Raw genomic sequence first — 26,631 nt, forward strand, 5'->3', positions numbered from 1 at the left:
GCGCTGCGTTGCCCCCCTCCTCCTCCGCCGCCGCCTCATCCCACCACTCGCTAGTCCAATCTCGGTCTCTCCCCGCGCCGCCGCCGCCGCCGCGCCAGCCGCCCCTCCCCCCGCGGAATGGGCGCGCAGGAGGCGTCGGCGGAGGAGGCGCTGCGCACCGCCGCGGCCGAGGTCTCCACCTCCTCGACGACGCGCCGCCTCCGCCTCTTCCGCCACACCCTCCCTCATCTCCTCGCCAAGGCGTCAGGTACCTACGCCGCCATCGCCTCCGCTCCCCCCTATCCCCTGGATCGCGCGTGCTCCCCCCTTCCGTCCGCGGATTAGTCTCCCCGTGCGCGTTCGCTTGCTCCCGTGCTCCTACCCCCCCTTTTTTTTTCTGCGATCGAGAAAATTCTCGGACTCTGATGGCGGATTTGCTTTGATTTGTGGGAGCTAGGGCTCATCGTCCCGCGTTGCGCGTTTGCTTGTTCGTGTGGTTGCCCAATTCCGTTTTACTTGTAGCGGATCGTAGCTCGTTAGCTTCACTCGTCTGTGAATGTGGTCGCTATCCTGTGTAGATTGAGAATAATAGTGCTTGGTTTTGCTCCTCTTTTGCATCCTTGTCTCGTGTTATGCCATGCGATCTGTAGTGTTATTTTAGTTGCTTAGATTACAGTTAGGTCAGGACTAAGCAGCTACGTAGCTTCTGGAGTTGCTTGCTGTTGTTTCATCCTGACATCTGTTTAGTAGTTTTGAACCAAGAGAATGCTTGTATACATTCGTGTGAAGCTAAGTCTCTGCTTGCTTCCAAGTGGTTCCGCAAAGCACCATTGTTTTGTATGTATCTCGTGTTGGTCTGATCTGCAATTATAACTGAATTGCATCGCGCGTTAGTCCTGACTGCAAGGGAAGTTGGTTCGTGTGCACTCATCATCTCCCTTTTTCTACTATCTGACCAAAGCTTTTATTATGATAAGCGATTAAGTTCACAGATGCATAGTGTAATCTGAGCCTCCCTTGAAGTACCTGCATTCCTGATGCAGAGCGCCAGAGCATATGCTTCTTTGTGTTGACTAGATTTGATAGTGATATGTCACTCTAAGCTTAATACGTTGGACATGCTTGTTGAATATACCAAAAGTGAATATGATGCTACAACTGCATGGTCTCTGTTACCATGCAGTGTATATGTTTATCACACACACTTATGTTACGGCTGTTCATGATTCTCTAGAAAACTTGTTGCAAACAAACCAAGGCCGCTGAACTGATGTAATAGATCCCTACACCACCACCACTAATAAGTTAATAACACACACAAACACATACTTTCCTTGCTACGCATCTGGCTGATACACCTTCATTTCATTATACTATTCCATGTATAAGATCGATGCAAAGCTGTTTTTCTTAAGATTGCTTTGTCCCCCCTGCAGAGTCACCATCAGATACAACATTGTTAGTTGATCTCATTTTCCAGACATTGCTTATATATGATGATCGGGCATCGAGAAAAGCGGTCGATGATATGGTTATACAGGCTCTTGGTGAATCTACTTTCATGAAACCCTTTGCTGCTTCACTTGTTCAGTGCATGGAAAAGAATATGAAGGTTACAAGTCCTCTTGCATGCTTCAAGCTTCTCAGATGGTCATGCTATCTTCTGAATTTGAGCCAGTTTGCCATGCTTTCAAAAGGTGGTTTCTCTAGACTTGCCAATGCACAAGCAGTGTTATGTCAAGTCCTAATGGATGGCTCATTTCGTCAGCGCCGTACTTGCAAACAATTGTTTACCCGTCTTTTCTCTGAGGTAATATTTGTTTGAAACAAGTAAATAATTGCACTATTACATGGTTATCAGAATTGCTTTCTGATTATTATTATTTGGTCTCATTTGCCAGTCTATGGGAACGTATAAGATGTACATAGATGAGATCAGAGATTCAAGGATTCCAGTCAGGGACTCTCCTGCTTTCTTAAATATAATGCTGGATTTTGCCATCACTTCACCATCATTATATGCTGAGTACAAGGTAAAACATTGAACCCAGTGCATCACCAAATTTCAGTTATTATCACCCGTGCATTTTCTCTAACCGCCCCAATAATATGGGACCTGGTTTTTCTGGTTAATTTTGTTCATGTGTTTGACAATCTGTTATGATCTCTTTCAGCCACTGTTCCTTGATTTGTATGTCAAAACCATCTTGGGTTCAAAAGACCGGCCATCACAAGCATCGGCTGAAGCTTTTAAGCCTCTTTTTTTGGATATGGGACATGAGGACTTTAAAAACATTGTTGTCCCATCATGCATAAAGATGCTGAAAAGAAATCCTGAGATCGTGCTACAATCTATTGGATATCTCCTGAATACAGTCCGTTTAGACCTAAGCAAGTATTGCATGGAGTTTTTGCCAGTTGTGCTGCATCAGGCTCGGCATTCAGTTGAAGAGAGGAGGATTATTGCTTTGAGTACTGTAGGAACATTGAGTGGGAAGTCTAGTGATCCAGACACTCTACTTTCCATGTTCAATGCTATTAAAGCAATTTTAGGAGGTTGTAAAATGCAGATACATCTCTGTTTTCTGATACCTATTGGCTTATCATATTATTTGTGGGCTCTATTTGTGGTCTACAAATTGTGGCTTTAACTTATGCTGAATACATTAAAATTTTTGGTATTGAAGTCACTTTGACAAGCTTTTGTTTGTGCAGGCTCAGAGGGCAAATTATCAATTCCATACCAGAGAATTGGAATGATAAATGCTTTGGAGCAGTTGTCAAGATCGCCTCCAAAGCAAATAAGCAGACTAGCTCCCTCGTTGTCCAGTTTCCTTCTAACGTGCTACAAGGATGATGGTAAGCCTCAAGTGTTCCACTCTAAGCTTCATACCTTCATTGAGTGGCATTGATTCATAGCTCTTTTATATTATGTCAGGTATTGAAGAAGTGAAATTGGCAGTTCTCTCAGCTTTGGGATCCTGGGCTTCGGTATCAACTGAAACTGTACAAGCAGATGTTGTTTCATTTATAGCTGCAGGTTTGAAAGAGAAAGACACTTTAAGAAAGGGGCATCTAAAATTAATACGGGCCATATGCAAAAAGTCTGATTCACTGACTAAGGTAAGATTTACTTTCAGTTTTTGTCTACAAAAAGAGTCATCTTCCTATTGGTTTCATTATTTTCCCACAAGATTAGTTGCAAGGCAGGTGATATAATTGATGCATTTCAGTTATTGAAGGATATGCTGTTATTGACTTGTTATGCAGGTTACATCTTTGTTGGATCAGTTAATACAGTTGTCAAAAACTGGTTTTACCAAGGCAACACAGCGGCTGGATGGAATCTATGCCCTCTTTTCTGTATCAAGGCTTGCTGCTATTGATACAAAAGCAGGTTTGTGTGCAATCTTTTTTCAACATCCAAGGGCATGTTTTTATGTTATCAAGAACCAGTTTCTTTTATATATATATATATATATATATATATATATATATATATATATATATATATATATATATATATATATATATATATATATATAATGCACAAAATCACTCAAAATTTTCAAATTGTGAGTATATGCCTAGTTATAATAATTCGATTCATACCTATACCTATCAACAAAACAACTCAAATTTAACTTTATTTCACAATCCATGATTACATACCTAACTAATTATATGTATGGATGCTATATACCTAGAATCAAAATCTAACAAAAACAAGTTCAAATTTAGTTCAAACTTGCTTTGAACTAGTTAGTAAAGTAGTTAATGTTAATACCTAAGGAATTGAAAAAGTTTCATACTCATTTGAATTGGGTATATACTCAATTTCAACAATGGTGCCCGGGCACCATGGAGCACCAAACAAATTTACTATATATATATATACATATATATATACATATATATATATATATATAATGTATATATGCCTTTAAATGTATAATGCAGATGCTGCTGTTCTAAAGGAGAAGCTCTGGACATTGATTGCTCAAAATGAACCCTCATTGGTCTCTGTCCAGTTGGTAATACCATATTTCTGGTGTCCTTTGAATATCTGATAAGAATATTTGTTATTTGCCAAATGATCCAGACTGCTTATGTATCTCCTATGCATGACTGGTTCATGACATATAACCTTTAAGTGGTTTTGCTAATCCACGGGCATAACAATTGGATATACGTCAGCATTCCACATTGTTCTTCATTCTTTGTACTGTGAAGCTACATTCTGAAATTTGCTTTCATTATGCCAACGTGCTTGAAGAGTATAAGTTATTAATTTTTATCAAGTAGACAAACATTAGTGGTTTGGCTCAATCATTGGAGCTTCTGTTCTTAGTTTTCATATCTTTCGATGGTACCTTGAAACTGTTGCTCATTGCAGTAATTTTTTTAAACTACACTTTTCCTATGCAGTTTTCCAAACTCACAGATGAGGATTGCTTGACCATCATGGATCTTCTCCAATCACTGTTTGTGGAGCATCATTCCCGGTCTTGCTCTAGCTCAGTGTTTATTAAATTGGCTTTTATTTGGTTGGACTAGTGCCCCCCCCCCTCCCCTCCCTTCTAACTTACACCTTCTTTTTTTCTGTACTGCAGGGTCCAAGAGTTTTTCTCTGTGCAGTCATTACTGCAGGTATGTATTATGGGACAGCATTTTCAAACTGTCAAGTTTGACTTGCTGTTCCCAAATTCTCTTCAAACTTCCTTATGTGTTCATTCCGCTTTTTTAGTGTCAGAGAATTATTGCTTCTAAAATATGCGCTACCCTGATACTCATTGCTTTTCTGGTGCAGCTGCTACTGTATCTAGTTTGCCATCCATGTTGGGAAGTCAGAAAAATGTCTTTTGATGCTACCAAAAGAATCCTCTCAAGCTCTATTGGCTTAGCTGAAGATCTTCTCTTCTTATTTACTAATTGGTTGTCATTAGTTGGAGAGAGAATGTCTATTTTGAAACAAAGGTATGCTTATTTAATGACCTTCTCTTGGTATATTGGTGATCAAGCAGCGTTATCTATCATTAATTCCTCACCCTTCTTTTGAAGTGATCGCACCTAATAAGGCATCAACTTCAGGCAATTTTGATATTATTTGTTGGCTTGAACCCTTCAAATATATCCTGACACGTCTCTTTCAATCAGTGATACAGATAGCACTGCTGATTCACAATTACCATTCATTCCATCTACTGAGGTCCTTGTCAAGTGCTTGTTGTTGATTGCACCTTACGCAGTTGGCCATAGTCCGATATCATATTCTCAACTTCTACTGTGCTCCCACCACCCTTGTATTTCCAGCTCAGATCGTTCTGCTGGTGTCTGGAAGGTTGGATCTTGCTAGCTGTCTTCTGTCCACTTTTTTCTGTGCCTAACTGGTTTGCTTGCTCTATTTCAGAGGTTGCAGAGAAGGTTGAAACAACAGAAGATATTCTTTATTGAATTGATCTCTCCGAACATTTCAGTTATCTGCAAGGTAATTCTTACATTTGGAAACATGCGATACTTTGCCTTAACCTGATGGCTTACAGAATTCTTTTCCTGTTAATGTGTGCTGCTATTTTAATAGTGCTGCCTGAAGATATTAGGCCATGCCACTATATGTAATTCGTACTATATGCTATAAGGAAAAGAGCTGAATGTGTACTACTACATATTATGACTTTTTAATGGTTATTTGTAGTCACATGGTACACACTAGGATTTGGTTCTTTGGCATCGATTATAGGCCACACACTTTCTGTAAAAAAGCACTATTATCTTCTTGTGTCAATAACCCATAGACTTTCCTTTCAGGAATTACTTTCGCTGAATGGTTTATTTAGTTCCAACAAACAAGTTCAATGTGCTGCACTAAATTCATTATCAACGCTGATGACAATAACACCCAGTGATGCATTCCTTGAGTTTGAGAAGGTATGTTTCCCTTCATATTTCAATTGAAACTTGCAATACCTTCTTCTCACATTTTTTGCATACTGTTACCTTCGCAGCACTTCATAGGGCTTCCAGATCTCACTTTGCATGATGGCTTCTCTGAGAATGATATTAAGGTGACCTTTTAAGAATGTGATGTTTTTCTATTAAGAATTATCGAGCCCCCATTTATGAACATGCATGGATGCGCCAGCTTTCTCTGTCCTCATATCTCCTTGAAATGAACTGAATTACTGTATCTGCACACCAGTCTCACAGTCTGTAGTAAGTTTAAGTATTAACTTGTCAAGAATGGCTATATTTTGCTATGACACTGCAACTATGTATGTAGTGTATTTTCAAAAGGTTTCCACATTCTTTGAGCAATTTATATGTACTAGTATCATTAGTGTTTGTGCCTTTTCAAATGGCTTCTATTCCTACTGTAAGAACATATACTTAGAAGTTCTTGTCTCCCCAATGTAGATACTCTATACTCCAGAGGGGCAGTTATCTACCGAGCAAGGAATTTATGTCGCTGAGGCTGTTGCATCCAAAAATACAAAACTTGCGAAGGGCCGTTTTCGTGCGTATGATGATCAAGACACGGTAATTTTTATACTCTTTGACACCATGAAGAAAAAGATATTCCATTGGGCAAGAGAAATGAATTGTAGAAATTAGTGTTTCTGTACAACCTCTCTTTTTCTTGTTTGTTGGAGCATTTTTGCATCCCTTCTGGAATTGGAAATATGCTACTTGTGAGGTGACTTGTGACCAAGGTTTGAGTTCCAGTTCCAGGAAAAAAAAACCAGTTTATCCTAAAAACAGTTAACCGGTCGGTTGGTTACCAGACAAAAGTTTGATTCCAAAATTTTAAATTTGAAAACCGGTAATTTTTGGTAAACCAGTTCTTGAATTAAAAAAATGGATTCAAACTTTTGGCGTGGTTAATGCACAGTATTTTCATATATCTGTTATATAAAATGCATTGATGTACTAGACATGAGTCACATGAGTACATGACATTGGAAGAAAACTTACAGTTTGTACAATTTAAAATTTTGAATTTGAATGGGTACCAAACTACCAATTGGCTGCTCAGGATCTGTAACCGGCTGGATAACTGGCGAGATTTCAATCTCTGGTTGTGACCAAAGTATGTTTGGAAGATGATGTATTGTGATGTCTTGTTTTATTACAAATGTTTCTGTGAGAGCTATAAGCATCTGGCTCAGACAATAACTAATCTGCATTTGGTATGCGATATTTTATAGGACTCTGCTCAATCTGGTGCCCCCACAAAGAGTGACAGAAGAGAGTCCTCTAGCATTGGCAAACGAGAAACAGGGAAATCCACAAAAAAGACTGGTATGATAAGCTAAGGTTCTGACACAGATTAAGTTTTCCACACTGTTTGGTAAAAAAATATCTGTACAATTTTCCAGCTCCGGCTGACAAGGCCAAGACTGCCAAAGAGGAGGCCAGAGATTTGCTTTTGAAAGAGGAAGCATCTGTGCGTGAGAAGATTGGACATGTGCAGAAGAATCTCTCCTTGATGCTGGATGCTCTTGGTGAATTGGCTATTGCTAACCCTATATTTACTCATGGCCAATTGCCTTCTCTGGTTAGCAATCCTATCAGCCTTTTTTACTGTGTGTGCTTGTTATGATTGTTTAATATTGGGACTATAACAATTGGAAGTCTGGAATCACAATGGATGGCTTTCACCATATGGTATTTTTTGTTGTAACAACAGAACTACCTTGGTCACAACAAAAAAAATGTCATCCTAATTCACGCAGTCAAACTATGCGAATATTGATCAAAGATATTTTCTAAAAATGTACTTTGGCTATGCAAAATGGAATGATTATATTATACTATTTGTTATGCAAAATACTTTCATAATATTATAATTTTTTAACCATTGCAATGAATTTTACTGGTCAAACTCCCTTCTGTTGACTTTGGGAACTAAAAAGATGACATTTTTTTTGTGAGGAGGTTGTGCATATTTTGGACATGTAATCGTGGAAAACGGGACCTGGTTAATGATCTGACTGTCAAATATGCAATTAAAACATAAATTGTAGCTGTTTGGTCGTTCAGTGTCCAAGAAGCATATATGAGTCTTAATTTAATACTTGATGGTGTTCCATGCAGGTAAATTATGTTGAACCATTGTTAAGTTCTCCAATTGTAAGTGATGCCGCATTTCGTGCAATGTTAAACCTAGCACGCTGCACAGCCCCGCCTCTTTGCAATTGGGCACCTGAGATTGCTGCTGCTATCCGTGTAATTGCGGTTGATGATTTTAAAATGGTTATGGACCTTATGCCTGTGATTGTGGAAGAAGATAGCAACAAGAAATCATCACCTGGCCTCTTTGAGCAAATAGTAACTGGGCTGACAGTTGCATGCAAAGCAGGGCCTCTTCCAGCAGATTCATTTACTTTTGTCTTTCCGGTATTTCTTCTATTCTATCACTACTATAATACTACGATAAGTTTACTTTTATTCGATCTGATCCTCCCCTTTTTTCTATGGCACCTTTCCCTCTATTTCTTGTCATTAACTTGTCATTTTGTTGTTCAGATAATGGAGAGAATTCTTCTTTCTACAAAAAAGACGTGCCTTCATGATGATGTGCTTCAGATACTAGCCATGCATCTAGATCCAATATTACCTCTTCCTCGACCTAGGATGCTATCAGTTAAACATTCTTAGTTCTTTCATACTGTATGATCTGCATTGCTTTATTCCCCTATTATGAACTAACTTGTCTTTTTGTTGTGTTAGGTTCTTTATCATGTGCTAAGTACCGTTCCTGCTTATCATCCTTCTGTTGGACCTATGCTGAATGAGTTATGTCTGGGTCTAAAAAGCAATGATTTGGCACAGGTTGTTATTTTCTGTTCATTTCTCAGCATTATTTGTTTCACATGATGTTGTGGTATTCTGAATCACTTCTTTACATAGGCTCTTGTTGGGGTATATGCAAAAGAAGTTCATGTTAGGCTTGCCTGCTTAACTGCTATAAAGTGCATTCCTAGCCACTCTGTACAACGGGATTTACAGGTATCAACAAGCCTCTGGATTGCTGCCCATGATCCGGAAAAGGTCGGTAACATTCCAACTATATTTTTCATGAAACCGTGTTTTTTACTCTTTTTACATCCTTGAAAAATGTTAGAACTTTTGATTGTTTTAGAAACTGATTATTTTATTGTACCTATCGGTGCATATGCCTTTTTCAGGTGGTTGCTGAATTAGCAGAGGAGTTATGGGATCGCTTTGGTTTTGATGTTTTTACTGACTATTCCGGTATCTTTGATGCGCTTTCCCATAAAAATTACAATGTTCGAGCTGCTGCAGCTGAAGCTCTGGCTGCTGCACTGGATGAAAATCTTGACAAAATGCAAGTAAGTTTCCATTGGTACAAGCCCCCCCTTTCTTCATTATGTATGTACTAGTGTCATTATGTTTGTTTAGCTGCAAAATATTAAAAAGGCATCAGAGCTTAGCTGTTCTTGACTAAAGAATACTTTGTTACTTTGGGAGGGACCTTCTAATTACTCTATGGTATTATGGCAGGATACACTTTCTACACTTTTTTCTTTGTACATCCGAGATCTTGGTGCTGGAGTTGAATTTGGAGATATACATTGGCTTGGAAGACAGGGTGTTGCATTAGCCCTCCATTCGCTTGCAGATGTTTTGGGTTCTAAGGATCTTCCTGTTGTTATGACATTTCTCATATCACGTGCCTTGGTAAATGTTTCTCTTTTACATTATGTGGATTCTATTATTTTTAATCCTCTTGCATTGAGTTGTTAATGCCTTATATTGAACTTATAGGCTGATCCTAATGTGGACGTTCGTGGTAGAATGATTAATGCTGGAATCCTTATTATTGATAAACATGGAAAGGAAAATGTCCCTTTGTTGTTTCCTATTTTCGAGAGCTACTTGAATAAAAAGGTGAGTCTTCCTTATAATTTCTGTTACAACTGAGTAAATTGCATTACTACTCACTAGTACAACAACTTGGCAAGTGGGTGCCATTTCGTATAAGAATTTGCAAAGTGATCAGATGGGTGAAACAACTTGACAAATGGGCGAAAGCTAGTACAAGAAATTGCAAATTGATCAAACCAGAGCAACTTGGTAAAGAGGTGCATTCATCAGTTATGAGGCTCCATGTGGGACTGTGAGCCACATCAGCAGTACCTGGCAAATGGACTGACCCAATGAGCCACACGTGCAGTGGTGCTCACTAGTTAATAATTTTATGTCAAATTCCGTACCTTTCTTGTTATTTACCTCCATGTTTTCTTTCCTGTGTTGATTCACTGGACGGTTTATGTTGAATTGAACCATAATGTAGATCTTCATGCTTCAACTTGCACCGGTAGACCCTAGGGTTAGTTTGTGATGACACGCAAGGTTATAAAACTCAGATCTGCTGGCCACCAATATTTAAGGTCCTTGTGAGATAGAACCACACATTAATCAAGCAGCATAGACAAGATTTATGCAACTAAATCTTACAGCTTTAATGGCTGACTTGATAAATAATCATTGCCTGAATGTCCTATAATGCCATGTGGGCCATGTGGCGCCTTCTAGGCATAAAAACACACTCAAAGACCAATTTGTTGCGGTAGATTGGTCAATTTTAAAGTGTTGATATACTCCCTCTGTTTTTATTTATGTCACTTTTGATCATGCACGTAAATCAATACGGTCAACTTTTTCCAGGCAAATGACCAAAGTGCCCCTAGTTTAGTGGGATATAGAATCTAGAATTTTCAAAATACATATGCCACAAATATCATCTTAGGCCCACCAATGACAAAACAGGAATCACCTGCTTTGTAAGTGCGCAGTGACAAGTATTTTCAAACTTAAAAGTTGTCAAATGTGACAAGTAATGAAAACAGATGTAGTACTAACTAGCAACCATTTACCAAGTTGCACCGAATTGATCACTTTGCAAGTTCTTATACTAACTAGAAACCACTTGCCAAGTTGTTGCACCGAATCGATCATGTTGCAAGTTCTTGTACTAATTTACGCTCATCTGTCAAAGTTGTTTCACCCACCATGCAATTTACCCATTACAATTTATGTTGATGACAAAGCTCTTGGATTTGCTTACCTGTTGTATATAATAACATTATTCTCACTTTTTTTTTCTCATTTGCTCTCAGGCCTCGGATGAGGAAAAATATGATCTTGTCAGGGAAGGTGTTGTGATATTCACTGGTGCTCTTGCAAAGCATCTATCAAAGGTACATATATTTTCACTTTTTCAGACTATGGTGGTTATAGGCTGAGTTGTCTTGAATCAAGCGTCATATTTATATGATATTACCATGCTAATATAAACTTTAAACTTTGTAACAGGATGATCCTAAAGTCCACAGTGTTGTTGAGAAGTTGTTAGATGTCCTGAACACCCCATCGGAGGCAGTTCAAAGGGCTGTGTCAGACTGTTTATCTCCACTTATGGTCTCAAAACAAGTGAGTTGCATGGCATTATCAGTTTCATCTCCCATTGCTGATTACTACTCCTTTTGTTATGTTTTCCTCCTCCTCTGTTTTATATTGTTATAATTTGCACTTCTCTATAACCAGGAAGAGGCCCAAGCTCTTGTATCTAGACTTTTAGATAGGATGATGAAATGCGAAAAGTATGGTGAACGACGTGGTGCAGCCTTTGGCCTTGCTGGTGTGGTTAAAGGATTTGGAATTTCTTCCTTGAAGAAGTATGGCATTGCTGCAATACTGCAGCAAGGTTTGGAAGACAGGTTTGCTATTTTTTTTAACTCTTCCACCAGTTCTACATGAAAGACTTACTAAGCTTTGTTTCTGCATTCACCATGTGACATATAGTTTCATCATATAATATCTAATGTGCTTGCGGCCTTTTGAAATTACTTCTTTTGCTGTCTATTGTCTAGTTGCTTTTAGAGCACTGTGAATTTGGCGCCTGTCATTGTGATCACTCTCAGTAATTGAGAAGCTCTTCCTTTGCCCTTAAGGCCTTAAGGCCCTGTTGGATGTGACAATTTTCCCTGATTCCTAATAGAATTCAACTTTGTGGAGTTTATATGTTCCAAAAATGGCCTAAATTCAGCATTTTGAAGACATATGACCTCGCTCGTGCATCTTTCAATGACAGGATAATACTTTGCATCGTACTTTCTTCTTTTGTGGATTCTCTGTCCTTTTTGACAAGAAACTATAACTAAATCTGTCCATTCCAGAGCTTCTGCAAAATCTCGCGAAGGAGCTTTACTAGGATTTGAGTGCTTGTGTGAGAAGCTTGGCAAACTATTTGAGCCGTAAGTGAGATACCATTTATTGTAGGCTTTGTTTGATCCAAAACGTTTCATTGTGATCCTTGTCTTGCAGGTATGTCATTCAAATGCTACCGTTGCTGCTCGTGTCTTTCTCAGATCAAGTTCTGGCAGTGCGTGAATCCGCGGAATGTGCTGCTCGGGCAATGATGTCCCAGCTCACAGGTCATGGGGTGAAGCTTGTCCTTCCTTCACTTCTTAAGGTGCGGATGCCTTGTTTGAAATTACCTTACTGATTCTAACGCCTTTCATGTCTTGTTTGAAGTTATCATACCTCCCATATTTGTACAATTGGTCACTTGCTGTTGCAATCCACTAACCAAACCTTCTGCCATTACATCTAGATTTGATGCATTCCATTATTTTCAAGGTTCAGTTTGATTTGAATATACACGGCATCTAGCACCAGAAACTACTAGTTGCAAGTAATCACATGATTTCAACTTAAGTATTTTGCATAATTCTGTGGGTTTGTGAAGCATTTTGACCCAATGACTGGAGTTCTTTGAAACGAATTGTAAACACCTAAGATTTGCGGAACTTACACTTCATTTAATCAACTAGAGACTAGATAGAGCTGCCCGTCTGTGATGAATGATATTCTGTCTGTGCCCTTTTTTATTCGACTCCAATGTTTATGCTGTTTATGTGAATTTTTATATGTAATATTATTGATTTAATAGTTCAGATACCATCTGGGGAAAAAAAATCAGATATATGGTCACCTTTATTTCCCTGAAGGTGAACTTAGGGGGATATCTATTTATTTGCTAAATAATTTCTTAAGATGTGCATATGTGGATAATTATCTTCCAGGGCCTAGAAGATAAAGCATGGCGTACTAAGCAAAGCAGTGTTCAACTTCTCGGTGCTATGGCCTATTGTGCTCCTCAGCAGCTATCGCAGTGTCTTCCAAAGATTGTTCCAAAACTTACAGAGGTATATGATGGAATCTGTATGTTGAGCTTATAAGCTGCGTATAATACTTTCATGTCTTCTTGTACTTGTGCTTAGAATGCCGTTTTATATGCTACGGTTAGCATGTGATTTATATATTTATTCCGTATCTTTGCTAGGTATTGACTGACACACATCCTAAAGTCCAAGCAGCAGGACAGACAGCCCTCCAGCAGGTAATGTATTATTTAATGTAAACTCTGAGATGTTGATGCCTCGTTTCCAATGGATGCTATGATGTTTTTCCAGGTTGGAAGTGTTATAAAGAATCCTGAGATATCTGCACTTGTTCCTATTCTTCTGTCCGCTCTGACAGATCCAAACAACCACACCAAACATTCTCTTGACATCCTTCTTCAGGTAAAGCAAGCTTTAAATTAACACACTTTTTTTTTTTTTTACATTTCAGCTGCTTGCATCATACTGCTTTTGTAAGAGGAACTTTTTAATTATTATATTTACCTTATATGTCCTTTTTTTTGGCAGACAACTTTCATTAATTCAATAGATGCACCATCACTTGCACTGCTGGTGCCTATCGTGCATAGGGGATTGAGGGAGAGAGGTGTTGATACCAAGAAGAAAGCAGCTCAAATAGTCGGAAACATGTCTTCTTTAGTTACAGAGCCAAAGGATATGATTCCTTACATAGGGCTGCTCCTACCTGAAGTAAAGAAGGTAACTTCTGTGCCCCTATTGTGGCACAAATAGCTTATCGAAGTGAATACATGCAAATAGCAAACCATTAGTTGATTTTCTTTATGCCTTATACTCTTCTCGACAATGTTTTTTAGGTTCTGGTGGATCCTATACCTGAAGTCAGGGCAGTTGCTGCTCGAGCTCTTGGATCTCTTATAATAGGAATGGGTGAAGAAATTTTCCCAGACCTTGTGCCATGGCTATTAGATACGCTCAAATCTGATAGTAGCAATGTTGAGCGGTCAGGAGCTGCTCAAGGACTAAGCGAGGTTGTTTTCTTTCCTTTAACATATCAGTGCTTCTCTTGTGGCCGAACTTTTTTATACCTAATAGAATGTGTGTTTTAGCTTGGTATATTTTTGTACTCTTTTGGAACCACCTGCTGCAACAATGCAATATTTTTGTTGCCAAGAGAATTCACTTCTGTAATGTCTGATATGTTTATTATTTATTGCATTGGTTCACACTTCTCTGACATATCATTCAACGAGGAAAAATGATTTTACTTAACAAAATTGAGTGTGTCATGAAGTCCATTCAGGGTTCCTAACCCAGTGTTATTATCTAAACACGTGCCATGGGTACTCTTAGGCAATAATGAATAGCTGGTTCAGCCAGCACGACATCTGTTAATATATAATTACACTAAAGTTATTGCCAATTTTCAGGTCTTGGCTGCTCTTGGAAAAGACTATTTTGATCAAATTCTTCCTGACATCATCCGTAATTGTTCCCATCAGAAGGCTTCTGTTCGCGATGGGCACTTGACACTATTCCGCGTAATTTACCTCTTATTTCTTTTGTTTTTCTCTTACTACTATGCCACTTTTAATGTTGAATTGTTTCTAACTAATATACATTTTATAGTATTTGCCAAGGTCCTTGGGTGGAGTTTTTCAGAATTACCTACAGATCGTTCTTCCTGCTATATTAGATGGTAAGATAGTTGAACTTTGGGCGTGTTTGGATGGTGCCCTGACCTGAGCGCTCTCACTCAGGCAGGTGCATCCAACCACAGGCCACCAAAATCGGACTCCTGAGAATCATGCCTGACTCAGGCGTGATTCTCAGGGTGAACCAAACAGGCCCTTTGTCTCTGCTCTGATCACATTGGTTATCTAATTACTTACTTCTGTCAGGACTTGCTGATGAGAATGAATCTGTTCGTGATGCTGCACTTTCTGCCGGTCATGTATTTGTGGAGCATTATGCTACATCGTATGCTCTCCCATTTGAATTAGTTTGCTGCTCATTTTATCACAATGCTATTGATATGTGATGACATTTTCACTATGTTAAATAGGTCTTTACCTTTGTTGCTTCCTGCCATTGAGGACGGGATATTCAGTGATAATTGGCGTATCAGACAGAGTTCTGTTGAACTATTGGGTGATCTTTTATTCAAGGTCTCTTACCTCCTTTATGTAGCACTCTCTCTTTGGTTTTCACCTTTTCAATGGTTGCACCATCTAGTAATGCTATTTTTGATAGGTGGCTGGAACTTCTGGGAAGGCAATCCTTGAAGGTGGAAGCGATGATGAAGGTGCTAGCACTGAGGCTCATGGGCGTGCAATTATTGATGTACTTGGAAGGGAGAAACGTAATGAAGTTCTTGCTGCCATTTATATGGTCCGTTCTGATGTCAGCTTGACCGTCCGGCAGGTATATTTGTGTTTTTCCCTTGCCTGTTAGAATATGCAACTGCTCAGTGTTGCCAGAACATTCATATTCAACCTACTTCTTTCAATGTCAGGCTGCATTACACGTTTGGAAAACTATCGTAGCAAATACTCCAAGAACTCTGAAGGAGATTATGCCTGTACTTATGGACACACTTATTTCATCACTTGCATCATCTTCCTCAGAACGCCGGCAGGTTTGGTCTATTACATATACTGTTTCAATGTTGTGGAGAGTTCTACTTCGACTTTGCTATATATGGACATTTTTCAGGTCGCTGGAAGATCTCTTGGTGAGCTTGTAAGAAAGCTTGGTGAGAGAGTTCTGCCCTCTATTATTCCAATTTTGTCTCAAGGACTCAAGGATCCTGATGCTAGCAGGAGACAAGTATGTATTTTTAGCTTAATGCGTTTACAGAAGTTTACAATGATCTCTTTATTTCTTAGGAGTAGTGGAGAATGAAATGAAAATCTTCGTATACTCAATTGCGTTGAGCTATGTTTTCCTTATCCTTATCATTTTTTTTTGTCTTTCACCCTGGAGTTCCTTGTCAGCTTTTACTGATGCTCTTTATGAATTTTACTCTGTACAGATTATTCATTTCGTTGAACATACTTATTCTAGGAATGATCAATATGCTTTATTTTTTTTGGTTTTCAGGGTGTTTGCATCGGCTTGAGTGAGGTTATGGGTAGTGCCGGGAAACATCAGCTACTAAGTTTTATGGATTTGCTAATCCCTACCATCCGAACTGCTCTCTGTGACAGGTTTGCTTCTTGGCTGTGATTTTTTTTTAATGTTTTATAGTTAAGTCTCAATAAACAATATGTTGTTTGTGGCAGCACCCAAGAGGTCCGTGAATCTGCAGGATTAGCATTTAGTACTCTGTACAAGGTATCACAGAGACCACGTTCTTATGTTATGGATTATTTGTCGTTCTTGTATGTTGACTTTTCCACCTTTTATGTAGAGTGCTGGACTGCAAGCCATTGATGAGATTGTCCCCACTCTGCTACGGGCTTTGGAAGACGACGAAACATCTGCGACAGCCCTTGATGGTCTAAAACAGATTCTAAGGTTCTTTTTATTCTCTCATTTGGTGAAATTGAATACGTTGACTTGGAATTGCAGAGAGATGCTGACCTTTCAGTCTGCTTTTATAGTGTCAGGACTGCAGCTGTTTTACCCCATATATTGCCCAAATTAGTCCAGCCTCCTCTCTCGTGAGTGAACCACTGCTATTCGCAATTTACTATAATTATGCTTAAATTAACACCATCCTTTCTTAACACATACTACATTGTACTTGGCTAGTTCATTCAATGCACATGCATTAGGAGCTTTAGCAGAGGTTGCTGGGCCAGGTTTGAATTCACATATTGGAACTGTCCTCCCAGCATTGATACTTGCCATGGATGATGAAGATGCTGTAAGATGCATTCAAGACACAAACATACTTTGATTTATCTAATTTCTTATTCATGTTATTCATTATTTATACTCTTAAGATCATTATCTAATATTTCACTCTTTGGTGCTTAAAGGATGTACAAAACTCGGCTAGGAAGGCTGCTGAAACTGTTGTGTTGGTTATTGATGAGGAAGGAATTGAAACATTAATACCAGAGCTTCTTAAAGGAGTCAATGATAGTCAGGTAGTTTCACCTGAAAATTCTTTTTAGGATCCGAAACAATATTATTCTGTTCATTTTAAGGGTTTTAACAAAATTTTCCCCTGCAGGCATCCATGCGGCGTGGCTCAGCCTATCTGATTGGTTTCCTCTTTAAAAACAGTAAATTGTATTTGGCTGATGAGGCTCCAGATATTATGTCCACCCTAATTACTTTGTTGAGTGATACCGATAAGGCTACTGTATCAGTGAGCACCTGCCATCCAGTATGCTACAGTGTTATTTATCTACTTTTAAGACTTATTTACTTACAACTGTCAACAGGCTGCTTTGGAAGCATTTTCGCGAGTTGTTAGCTCTGTTCCAAAGGAACAGCTTCCTACACATATAAAACTAGTACGTGATGCTGTCTCCACTGCCAGGGATAAAGAACGTAGAAGGAGAAAGGTGCTACTCTGAACTTCTAAACTTCAGCTGTGCATAAGTGGCAATCTGTCCTCTCATAGCTCGGGAAAAAAAATGTTGCCACAATATTTTCAGAGACACTTCTTAGTTGTTCTTGCAATATTTTCAGAGACTTCTTAGTTGTTCTGATTGTAGATTCTAACAAAAGTCAAATTCAATTTCAGGGTGTGCCTATTCTCGTCCCTGGCTTATGTCTTCCGAAAGCACTGCAGCCCTTTCTTCCTATATTTCAGCAGGTATGTTTTTTTAGAACTATTTTTGATATTAAGTATCCCTGCTATAACCAAAATGTGCATTTCTGGATTGAGAAACACTAAAAACGAACTGCATTTCTTTTCTTTATCTTATACCATCATCTGGAGGGTTCAGCACATTTTATGATACCTCTTCTGTTCAACTCCAGGGTTTAATTAGTGGATCAGCCGAGACAAAGGAACAGGCAGCAGAAGGTCTGGGGGAGTTAATTGATGTTACAAGTGAGAAAACTCTTAAGGAGGTTGTTGTGCCGATTACAGGGTATGGCTGATTCATCAAAATAACTTCAATTATGTGGTTATCATCTTTAGCTTTAAATTTACATGGAGCATTATGTTGTCCCAACTTTGGCTTTAAGACAGATCCAATATGGTTTAATGGGTTCCGTAACAACCATCTGTCATGCTGAAGGGGTTACTTTAAACTTCTATCAGTTTCCAGAAACCGCAAAATGCCTGGACTGGACAGTGTTGATGGTCCTTTAAGTTAATTCGCCACTCTGAAAGCTGTCCTGAACTTCACGTAGTTAGCTCCTCTTAACTTAAGTATTGCACTGATCAATGATGACCAGGGAGTTAGCTCCTCTGTTGAATATGCAGTACCATCCTTCCGAGGCATCTCTGGACTGGACAGTGTTGATGGTCCTTTAAGTTAATTCGCCACTCTGAAAGCTGTCCTGAACTTCACGTAGTTAGCTCCTCTTAACTTAAGTATTGCACTGATCAATGATGACCAGGGAGTTAGCTCCTCTGTTGAATATGCAGTACCATCCTTCCGAGGCATCTCTGAACTTCTGATATTTCAGACATATTTGTGTTGTATAGTCCTATCAAGTTAGACCGAGTTAGAGAATTTTGAACAAGAGTTCTTTCTGATCAAGTTGTATTTCTCACCATTTAATTGAAGAGTTCTATTATGACTTATACCCAGATTAATAAAAAAGACCAACAAGAAGTAATATTTTTAATTTGTATCCACATTGTTAGTTCCCATCATTCCGTCGTGTCTTTGCTCTGTATGTTTTAGACAATTCATTTATTCTATATATTTTTCTACCATGATATTTTGTAACTCATAAACATAACAAGGTTGCTGATATTTTTCACTACTATTGCTTTCAAGATGTAGTCCTTATGTTGTTAACGTTTAACAAAGATACCTTCGATCTTCATCAATTGAATGGCATCAATCTAGCTCTCCCTTACATCTAAAACACAGCACTTGGTGATCATATTTTTGGTGCTCTGGATCCAATATTAGTTAGAAGTGTAGCTTTGGCAGGTTTCAAACTGCTCCTTCTGCCCGTTGAATATTATTTTATAATGGCCATACTAATCTGCTTGTATACCATAAGCTAGAGAGTTTACATAGGTAAATACAGTCGTATCCTGGTATTGACCCTATAGTGCATCCTGGTATTGATCATAAAGTGCATTACTGACCTGTCTATGTCCCATCTGCTTGGTACATGGTCTAATGTAAACACAGAAGTGCTAACTAGTGCCCTGCCCTCTGAGACTGTAAATACGTCCCCCAAACTAGTACTTCATCCGGCAAAAAATATGTGACATTTGACTTTCTTCACGGTCTTCAAAGTTAACTTTTGACCACACTTTTATCTTAGAATAAGTTTGTAAAATATTGTATGGTTATGATATTTTAATAGTAGTACTTTGTAAGGCAAACCTACGAATACCCTTTTTTGAACCAAGTATATTAGAAGTTATTGATAGTCGAAAGTTTCAAAAGTTCGATCAAATCTTGTCCGGAAGATCAAATATTTATGGCTGGATAGAGTAAATGTGTTGTCCCGCGTGACCATAAATGGCCAGGCACTATTAGCGTCCTGGCACTAAGATAGTGGATATAAATTAAAATATAGCACTAACATTTACTGCACAAAACAATTCGTGTTATCACATTCACATCGTTGCCGCAACTTAGTTACTTCCCTTGTTTTACTTACCATGATCTACCTTGAAGAAACAACATTAAGTAGGCAAATGTGAAAACAAAACAGGAGCCTAAGCAATGCTCTAATCTAATGTTTTTCTGTTTATCCTCATTGTAGGCTGATTTACTTTTGGTTATATACATATATATATTTGCATGTCTACGTGAAGCTCTAATCTGTCCTTTTCTTTTTTCATATAGTCCTCTTATCCGTATTCTTGGAGATCGATTTCCGTGGCAAGTCAAGTCAGCTATCCTATCAACTCTGACTATCATCATTTCTAAAGGGGGGCTTGCACTTAAGCCTTTCCTTCCACAACTTCAGACTACATTTGTCAAGTGTCTGCAGGATAACAATAGGTTGGTGTTACTATCATTTCGTTTTGCAGTTTGTTCAATTGTTCTACCACCTCTCACACAAAATCTGAACAACAGATCTGTTCGAACAAGGGCTGCATCTGCTCTTGGAAAGCTTAGTGCACTTAGCACGCGAGTGGATCCTTTAGTTAGCGATCTGTTGTCCATGTTGCAGGTAGTTTTGACTTCTGCACACCCCCTCTTCTCTTTGTTTTGATGAAGTTTTGACTGCTTGTGCAAAAAAGTAATTTTAAGTTTTTTAGTCAGGGGATGATGCAGTCAAAGAAAGCGTACTTTCTGCACTTAAAGGTGTTGTCAGGCATGCTGGCAAAAGTGTTAGCCCTGTAGTCAGATCTCGCGGGTGTGATCTTCTCAAAGATCTACTTCAGGCTGATGCTGATGACGTCCGCAGTTCTGCGGCAAAGGCAATTGGTACATTATGTCAGGTATGGTTACTTTTGCCCTTCTTTTATCCATATAAACTTTTCCCTTGTGATGCAATGGAAAACCTACAAATTTGATAACTATGCTGGTAGTACTGCACAAGTGCCATTAGGGCATTTACAATGCGGTGACATGGCGAGTGGTCTTGCGCTTCCACATCGGATCCGAGCCACCACCTCAGCTGGGAGAGTGACCTCGAGTGTGCCCTGATGAAGGCACAGGAGCCTTGGCTTGGAAGGTAGCCTGGCGCGTGGAGCCGCCTTGTGCGAGCAGTGCCCTTGTCACGGTTGATTTTTGGAGGACCATCCAAGCTAGTAATGCATTGTGATGGAAGTGTCCTCGATGGTAACCTACGTAGCACACTCTCTCTCCTGAGACCATACCATTAGACCACTTTGCTCTGTAAATGCCCTTCCGCACCAGCTTCTCCACATCTGAATGGCTGCCCCCATCGTTAATCAGTCATATTGTCATTGTGCTGAACGTGAGCGGAAGGAATCGTCAAGCTCAGCGGAAATAAATGTCATTCATGCCAACTAAGGAGAATGGTTTCTGACAGGTGGCTATGTTGATTGGCATCTGATAAGCTCGGAGAGCCTTAAAAAGAGTCTCCTCTGGCTTGAGAGTGTTTGTAGCTATGGTATGGATCTGTTCTGAACAGCAATGCGTCAAAAGAAGATCTGATCTGAAGACCAGTGTACATTGTGTTCCTGGAGTACACCTTCTCTATCCGCAGCTACTAGTAACAACAGATGTTGACCTCCTTTCTTTTCTGTATAAGACTTCATTCGAAACCTTGTGATAATCACACAAGTGAAGGAAAAGAGAATTGGTCCAGTGGGAACTCATTTTATAAGTACTGATTGCAACACTGGCTCAGTATCCTTTATTTGTTTTCCTCTGACTGCTCTTTGTCACCCTCTCCAAATTCACTTTGACACTGGTGCATGACCTGCTGAAGACAAAACCTAACTTGTCAGTACCACACACCACCATGATCATAAGATGCGCCCATGTATCAGTGGTTAATGGGAAAAATAATTTCCTATAGAATGATCAGATTGAATATGCTCCTGTCTGAACCTTGTGACTGGTAACAGAGTAGCCTTGTGTCTAATAAGGTTGTTCAAATTGCTAGTCCTATTTCTTGGGAGCTTTTTTTTTTTTACATAAAGCATTGACCTATCTTTGTTGGATGTGTTAGACACAATGTCCTTTTCATAACTGTTGTGTTCTTTTCCTTCATTTGGCTGTGCATCCGTTAATTGTAATATACCTTATTTCTTCAGTACATGGAGGAGAACGAGACTTCTGACCTGGTGCAAACCTTGTTGAATATGGGAACCTTACCAGACTGGTGTACCAGGCATGGTGCTTTGTTAACATTCTGTTCGATATCGATGCATTGTTCATCTAAGTTGTGCCGTTCGATGTCATTTCCTTCTATTGTTGATCTTCTGAAAGATTCTCTGAAAGATGACAAGGTAGTGAATCATCCTGGATACCTTAGTTTCTGCAAATATAACTGTGCCCTTATGTGTAAGTCTTGTCTGTCTTGTGAAGTTCCCTGTTCGTGAAGCCTCGACAAAAACTTTGGGGAGGCTACTCTGTTACCAGTTGCAGTCTGAAGCTAGCACCTTGCAACTTATCCAGTTACTTGCCTTGGCATTGCGCGATGATTCAAGTGAAGTTCGAAGGAGATCTTTGTCTCGTCTCAAAGCTGCTGCAAAGGTTTATACTCTGATCATATGTTTCTTGATGATCATTTTTATCTTTAGTTGAGTTGGTATGGCTGGTAATCTAATGACTTGGTGAGTTGGTATTGTAGATAAATAACCCAGCCCTTGCTACGCATCTCTCAATATTGGGCCCAGCAATAGCTGAAGCTTTGAAGGATACGAACACGCCTGTGCGTGTAGCAGCAGAGCGTTGTGCCCTTCATGTTTTCCAGTTGACAAAAGGTACTTCACATGTCTTTGCCTTTCTTTTCTGCTCATATTATATTATACCAACTTCATGACAATATGTAAGGACTCCGTGAGGCGGTGATAAACTTAACATTTGCCAGAATTTCAGTGTCATATTGTTTAATGAACTTTTCAAAAACTAATGTCGCTAGCTCTGTTTCCAGGAGCAGACAATGTTACAATTGCTCAAAAGCACCTGAACATGACAGGTTTGGAAGTAAGGAAAATTGCAAAACTTCCAGAGGAGAGGTTAGACCTATTGTGCTACCTACCATTGCTGATATGTGTGATTGTTCGTTTTTTCTTTTCATTAATGAATGAAATTAGATGAGAACTATCTATAAAAAAATTGACCATTTCTTTCCACTTTCATCTGCAGTGATGGCAGTGAGAGCAGTGACGATGACAAGAGGAAATAAAACGCATTACTCACTGCAGCCACTCGGACCAAATTTTGCTTCTGTTTGTTGTCCACCCATATATGATCTTTTCTTCATAGTTGTGGAAATATGGTCATTTTTCTCCTCCTGGCCATTGGTATAAACACCCTTTTTTGACAAAATACAGTAGCAGAGGAAGACAGTTCGGCGTTGTTCATATTCTTCTTACTAGAAATCAACGTTGTTCATAATACAATGATAGTGTTAATGAAGATTAATTAATCCCAGATGCTGACTCTACCGAGGACTTTTGGTGATCATAGTAAAGCTAGAGTAGCATTGCAAAAATAGCTGATGAAAACATTGCGGTCTAATGAGTGAAATGGTTGCAACCATACTGGATTACTAATCGAAACAAAATCGGTTTGACAAAATACTCAAGTAGGTAGTCCCTTGTTCTCACGTACTGTAGTAGTAGTGGACAGTATAATAATAGCCTACAAAGTACAAACAATAGCAAATCTGTTCCCTCAATCATGAATAATAATCACGTAGTACTACATCTCTGTCACAGTACAAGCTGCTCCAGTAACCGTAAAACACCTGAACCAAAACGAAACAAACAGACACACCAAAGCACAAATGACAAATCCTCAGCCTCCTACCATCGCTCGTCCCCTTCCCAGTTGTTCTTCTCCTTGGGCCCCGTCGGCCCCTCCTCCCTGGACAGCTCGTTGGGCAGCTTGTTCAGCATCCTCTCTGCGGGGCTCCTCAGCCGGCGGTGCATCGCGCTCGTCATCCGCTCCATCCTCTGCCTCGACTTGTACACCACCGTCGGCCCCCACACCCTCATGAAGTTGAGCCACCGCGGCTCCTCCACGGCGCCCTCGCCGAGGTACTCCGCCGCCACGATCCTGTACTTGGCGCTGGAATCCACGGCCAGCTCGCTCCGCGCCGCGTCGTTCCGGATGCCGATCCCGAGCGCCGCCGACCCCTGCAGGTACACGCCCGGGAACGGGTAGCTGGCGTGGCCGTTCCGGGAGGAGTACACCGCCGGCTTGTTCCCCGCGGTGTACTCGAGCGCGGACGCGTCCACCCACCGCCCGCCGCTGTGCTGCGAGAAGTAGACGGCCATGAGCTCGCCGGTGAAGTTGCTGACGCGGAGCGTGAAGTGCTCCCAGTCGCCGATGTGCTGCCCGGTCTTGCCGAGCGGGATGGTGATCGGCCCCAACTTGAACCTGGCCGGGCCATTGAACGGGCAGAACACCCACATGGCGACGTCGGTGCACGTCCCGCCCATCGCCGGCTTCACGTGCGCGTACAGCTCCGCGCTGTCGATGTCGCCGTAGATGATGGACTCCCCACGCTTGCCGTCCGGCAGGCCGATCCAGTACTCGCCGTCGTTGCACTCGCCGCACGGGAGGTGGGACCCCTCAACGTCGAGCTCCACGGCGGCGTCCTCCCCTTTCTTGCACAGCGCGGCGCCGTTCTTGAAGAACCAGGAGACGGACGACGGGAGGTACACCTCCTTGGGGTGGAAGTACAGCGTCGGGCCGTAGTGGCGGATCACCGCGTGCGCCTGCTCCAGCGTCGGCATCGCCGACAGGTCGAGGTCCACGTTCTTGAGGCACGCCATGCCCTGCTCCCGCGGCGACAGCCCCACCGCGCCGCAGCAGAACGTCCCGGCGCCGATGCCCCGCCCCCACATCCCCCGGTGCGTCGGCCTGATGCCACGCAGGGCGAACGCCGCTGGGACCGTCGACGACGACCAGCACGCCGATTGCCCCACGAGCTGGAGCTGCAGCAGCGACCCGTGGGGCTCGCACTCGTCGGTGAGGTCCGCGCGGGCGCACGCCACCTCCCTGAGCGGCGGCTTGTCGGGCTCAGCCGTGACGAGCAGCCCGAGCGCCCGGTACCCATCCGTCGGCACGGGAAGCCAGAAGTAGGCGCCGGTGCGGCCGTACCCACGGCAAGACTTCCTGTCCTCCCCGACGCCATCGGCGCGGAACGCGCACACGAGCTCGTAGTCGTGCGGCGGCCGGAGAGGCGGCAGCGACTCCGACTCCGGCTTGCCCGCCACCGCCTTGGCGACGAGCAGGTGGCCGTGGAGCGGGCGTGTGTTGGACTGGCAGTAATGGCCGAGCACGGAGAACCCCCCCGGCACGCCGGCCGGCCTGTAGAACGTGACGCCGCCGCCGCCGCCCTTCGTCGCCGACAGGGCGCAGATCTTCTCGAACGCGGTGACCGCCGCGAGCTCCAGCTCCCCCACGCAGATCCTCCCCGTCGCAAACCCACCACCTAATCCAATCCATAACCAAATCAACACCCCCCACTCGGATAAAGCGAGACAGAATCCATCCAAATTGAAGCGTGAGAGAGACACCACTCACCTTGCGGCCATGCCGGGAGGGCGTCGGCGAAGGCGAAGCGCGCCGGCTCGGTCTCCTCCGCCGCGCGGCCCCCGATGCCCAACCGCTGCAGCATCGCCTTCGCCTCCTCGCGCTTGTGTTGGATCAGGTGAGGTGACAGGCCACACACCACCACAGTGACACACACAAACACACTAGCTGGCTCTGGCTGACGATGCCTCACGCGCGCATCGGCCGGCCAGATCCGTCTCTGACTGGCTCGTGGTCTGGGGGCGCTTTCGACGCTAGGATTTGGCAATTTGCTGGTGTATGCGCGCGCCCGACATGCCGGTCCGCGCCGCGGCGACTCCAATTAAAGGGGGCAGATGCCGTTCTTGGGTTGGTGGAGGGTGCGAATCTTAGGAGAGGAGGACGCCTTGGGAAACTATTCTAATCTCTCGAGGGGATGTTCCCTCGTTTGCTCAAAAACCATCTAAATGATTATGAAAAATTCTGAAAAAAATTGACAACATTCATACAACACATATATACAACTCCACAAAATCTCAAGTCCAAACTCAACTCACACGTCGAGATATAAAAAAGACAAATTCAGCGTATGAATAGTAGTGTACTGTTTATATCTAAATTTGTATTTTTTGTTTCTCGATGTGTAGATTGAATTTGAACATGAATTTTAGTGGACTAGTAGGTATCATTATACTCTACATTGTCAATTTTTTTCAGAATTTTTCACAACTATTTGCATCAAATTTAGAGGAAAAAGGTATACGAGGGGATATCCCCTCGAGGGATTAGAATCACTCCCGGACGCCTTGCCCTGCGATGAGAGGCGATGCGCATGTGGATCCCCCAATTGGAATTGGATGGATCATGGACGGATGGATGTAGCCGCCGACACTCGTCTACTAAACGCTTCCTCGTAGACCTATACGAATGTGAGAATGTGCGAGGAGTGTGCCAGTGTGGTGAGGATGGGGCTGTTTGGTCTGTTGTTTATGTCAAGTTGCTGTTGTTCACGTCGGGGTACTAATAAAGTTTGATGATACCATTAGAACCACCAAATCATTCGGTTTGGTGAGTAACAACAGATCGGTACTCCTACTGCTCGAGTTTTGAGCTACTGTCGGCGCTTGTCAGTGTAGTGCTACTGCTTGCTACTACATCGAGTGAACCTCAGGCCTCGAAGAAATTGGGCG

The 26,631-nt window shown here is 41.5% G+C and overlaps 2 protein-coding genes across 2 annotated transcripts; one reads left to right on the forward strand and one right to left on the reverse strand.

Moving 5' to 3' along the window:
• On the forward strand, nt 1-23,350 carry LOC4333935 (protein ILITYHIA). Its single transcript, XM_015775120.3, has 60 exons — nt 1-247; nt 1,416-1,789; nt 1,881-2,012; nt 2,154-2,535; nt 2,695-2,838; nt 2,918-3,102; nt 3,250-3,376; nt 3,940-4,013; nt 4,408-4,484; nt 4,593-4,629; nt 4,790-4,956; nt 5,137-5,320; nt 5,390-5,467; nt 5,788-5,907; nt 5,985-6,044; nt 6,394-6,516; nt 7,185-7,278; nt 7,356-7,534; nt 8,074-8,376; nt 8,506-8,622; nt 8,710-8,811; nt 8,890-9,030; nt 9,168-9,332; nt 9,505-9,681; nt 9,769-9,891; nt 11,124-11,204; nt 11,320-11,436; nt 11,551-11,723; nt 12,183-12,260; nt 12,331-12,478; nt 13,092-13,214; nt 13,352-13,408; nt 13,482-13,592; nt 13,719-13,910; nt 14,027-14,200; nt 14,600-14,710; nt 14,799-14,868; nt 15,071-15,149; nt 15,235-15,337; nt 15,423-15,593; nt 15,685-15,807; nt 15,885-15,998; nt 16,272-16,378; nt 16,454-16,505; nt 16,582-16,688; nt 16,775-16,834; nt 16,926-17,040; nt 17,156-17,266; nt 17,353-17,490; nt 17,567-17,689; nt 17,872-17,943; nt 18,111-18,223; nt 20,117-20,275; nt 20,351-20,447; nt 20,536-20,718; nt 22,006-22,200; nt 22,280-22,447; nt 22,545-22,677; nt 22,848-22,932; nt 23,063-23,350. The coding sequence occupies exons 1-60, from the start codon at nt 118-120 to the stop codon at nt 23,100-23,102; spliced, it is 7,878 nt and encodes a 2,625-aa protein (XP_015630606.1). The 5' UTR covers nt 1-117; the 3' UTR covers nt 23,103-23,350.
• Nucleotides 23,351-23,577: 227 nt separating this feature from the next.
• On the reverse strand, nt 23,578-26,128 carry LOC4333936 (hypothetical protein At1g04090). The gene is made up of 2 exons (XM_015775121.3): nt 25,454-26,128; nt 23,578-25,361 (listed from the first exon to the last, which is right to left on the reverse strand). The coding sequence occupies exons 1-2, from the start codon at nt 25,545-25,547 to the stop codon at nt 23,725-23,727; spliced, it is 1,731 nt and encodes a 576-aa protein (XP_015630607.1). The 5' UTR covers nt 25,548-26,128; the 3' UTR covers nt 23,578-23,724.
• Between the last annotated feature and the right edge of the window lie 503 nt (nt 26,129-26,631).

The sequence above is a fragment of the Oryza sativa genome, chromosome 3, assembly GCF_034140825.1.
Source record: "Oryza sativa Japonica Group chromosome 3, ASM3414082v1".
NCBI lineage: Eukaryota > Viridiplantae > Streptophyta > Magnoliopsida > Poales > Poaceae > Oryza > Oryza sativa.

Bases quoted from the DNA above. Each gene is read 5' to 3' on its own strand.
- LOC4333936 (XM_015775121.3), bottom strand. From the start codon at position 25,547: ATGCTGCAGCGGTTGGGCATCGGGGGCCGCGCGGCGGAGGAGACCGAG. The intron at 25,362-25,453 runs GTGAGTGGTGTC...GGATTGGATTAG, and splicing joins CCTCCCGGCATGGCCGCAAG to GTGGTGGGTTTGCGACGGGG.
- LOC4333935 (XM_015775120.3), top strand. From the start codon at position 118: ATGGGCGCGCAGGAGGCGTCGGCGGAGGAGGCGCTGCGCACCGCCGCG. The intron at 13,911-14,026 runs GTAACTTCTGTG...AATGTTTTTTAG, and splicing joins TCCTACCTGAAGTAAAGAAG to GTTCTGGTGGATCCTATACC. The intron at 14,869-15,070 runs GTAAGATAGTTG...TACTTCTGTCAG, and splicing joins TCTTCCTGCTATATTAGATG to GACTTGCTGATGAGAATGAA.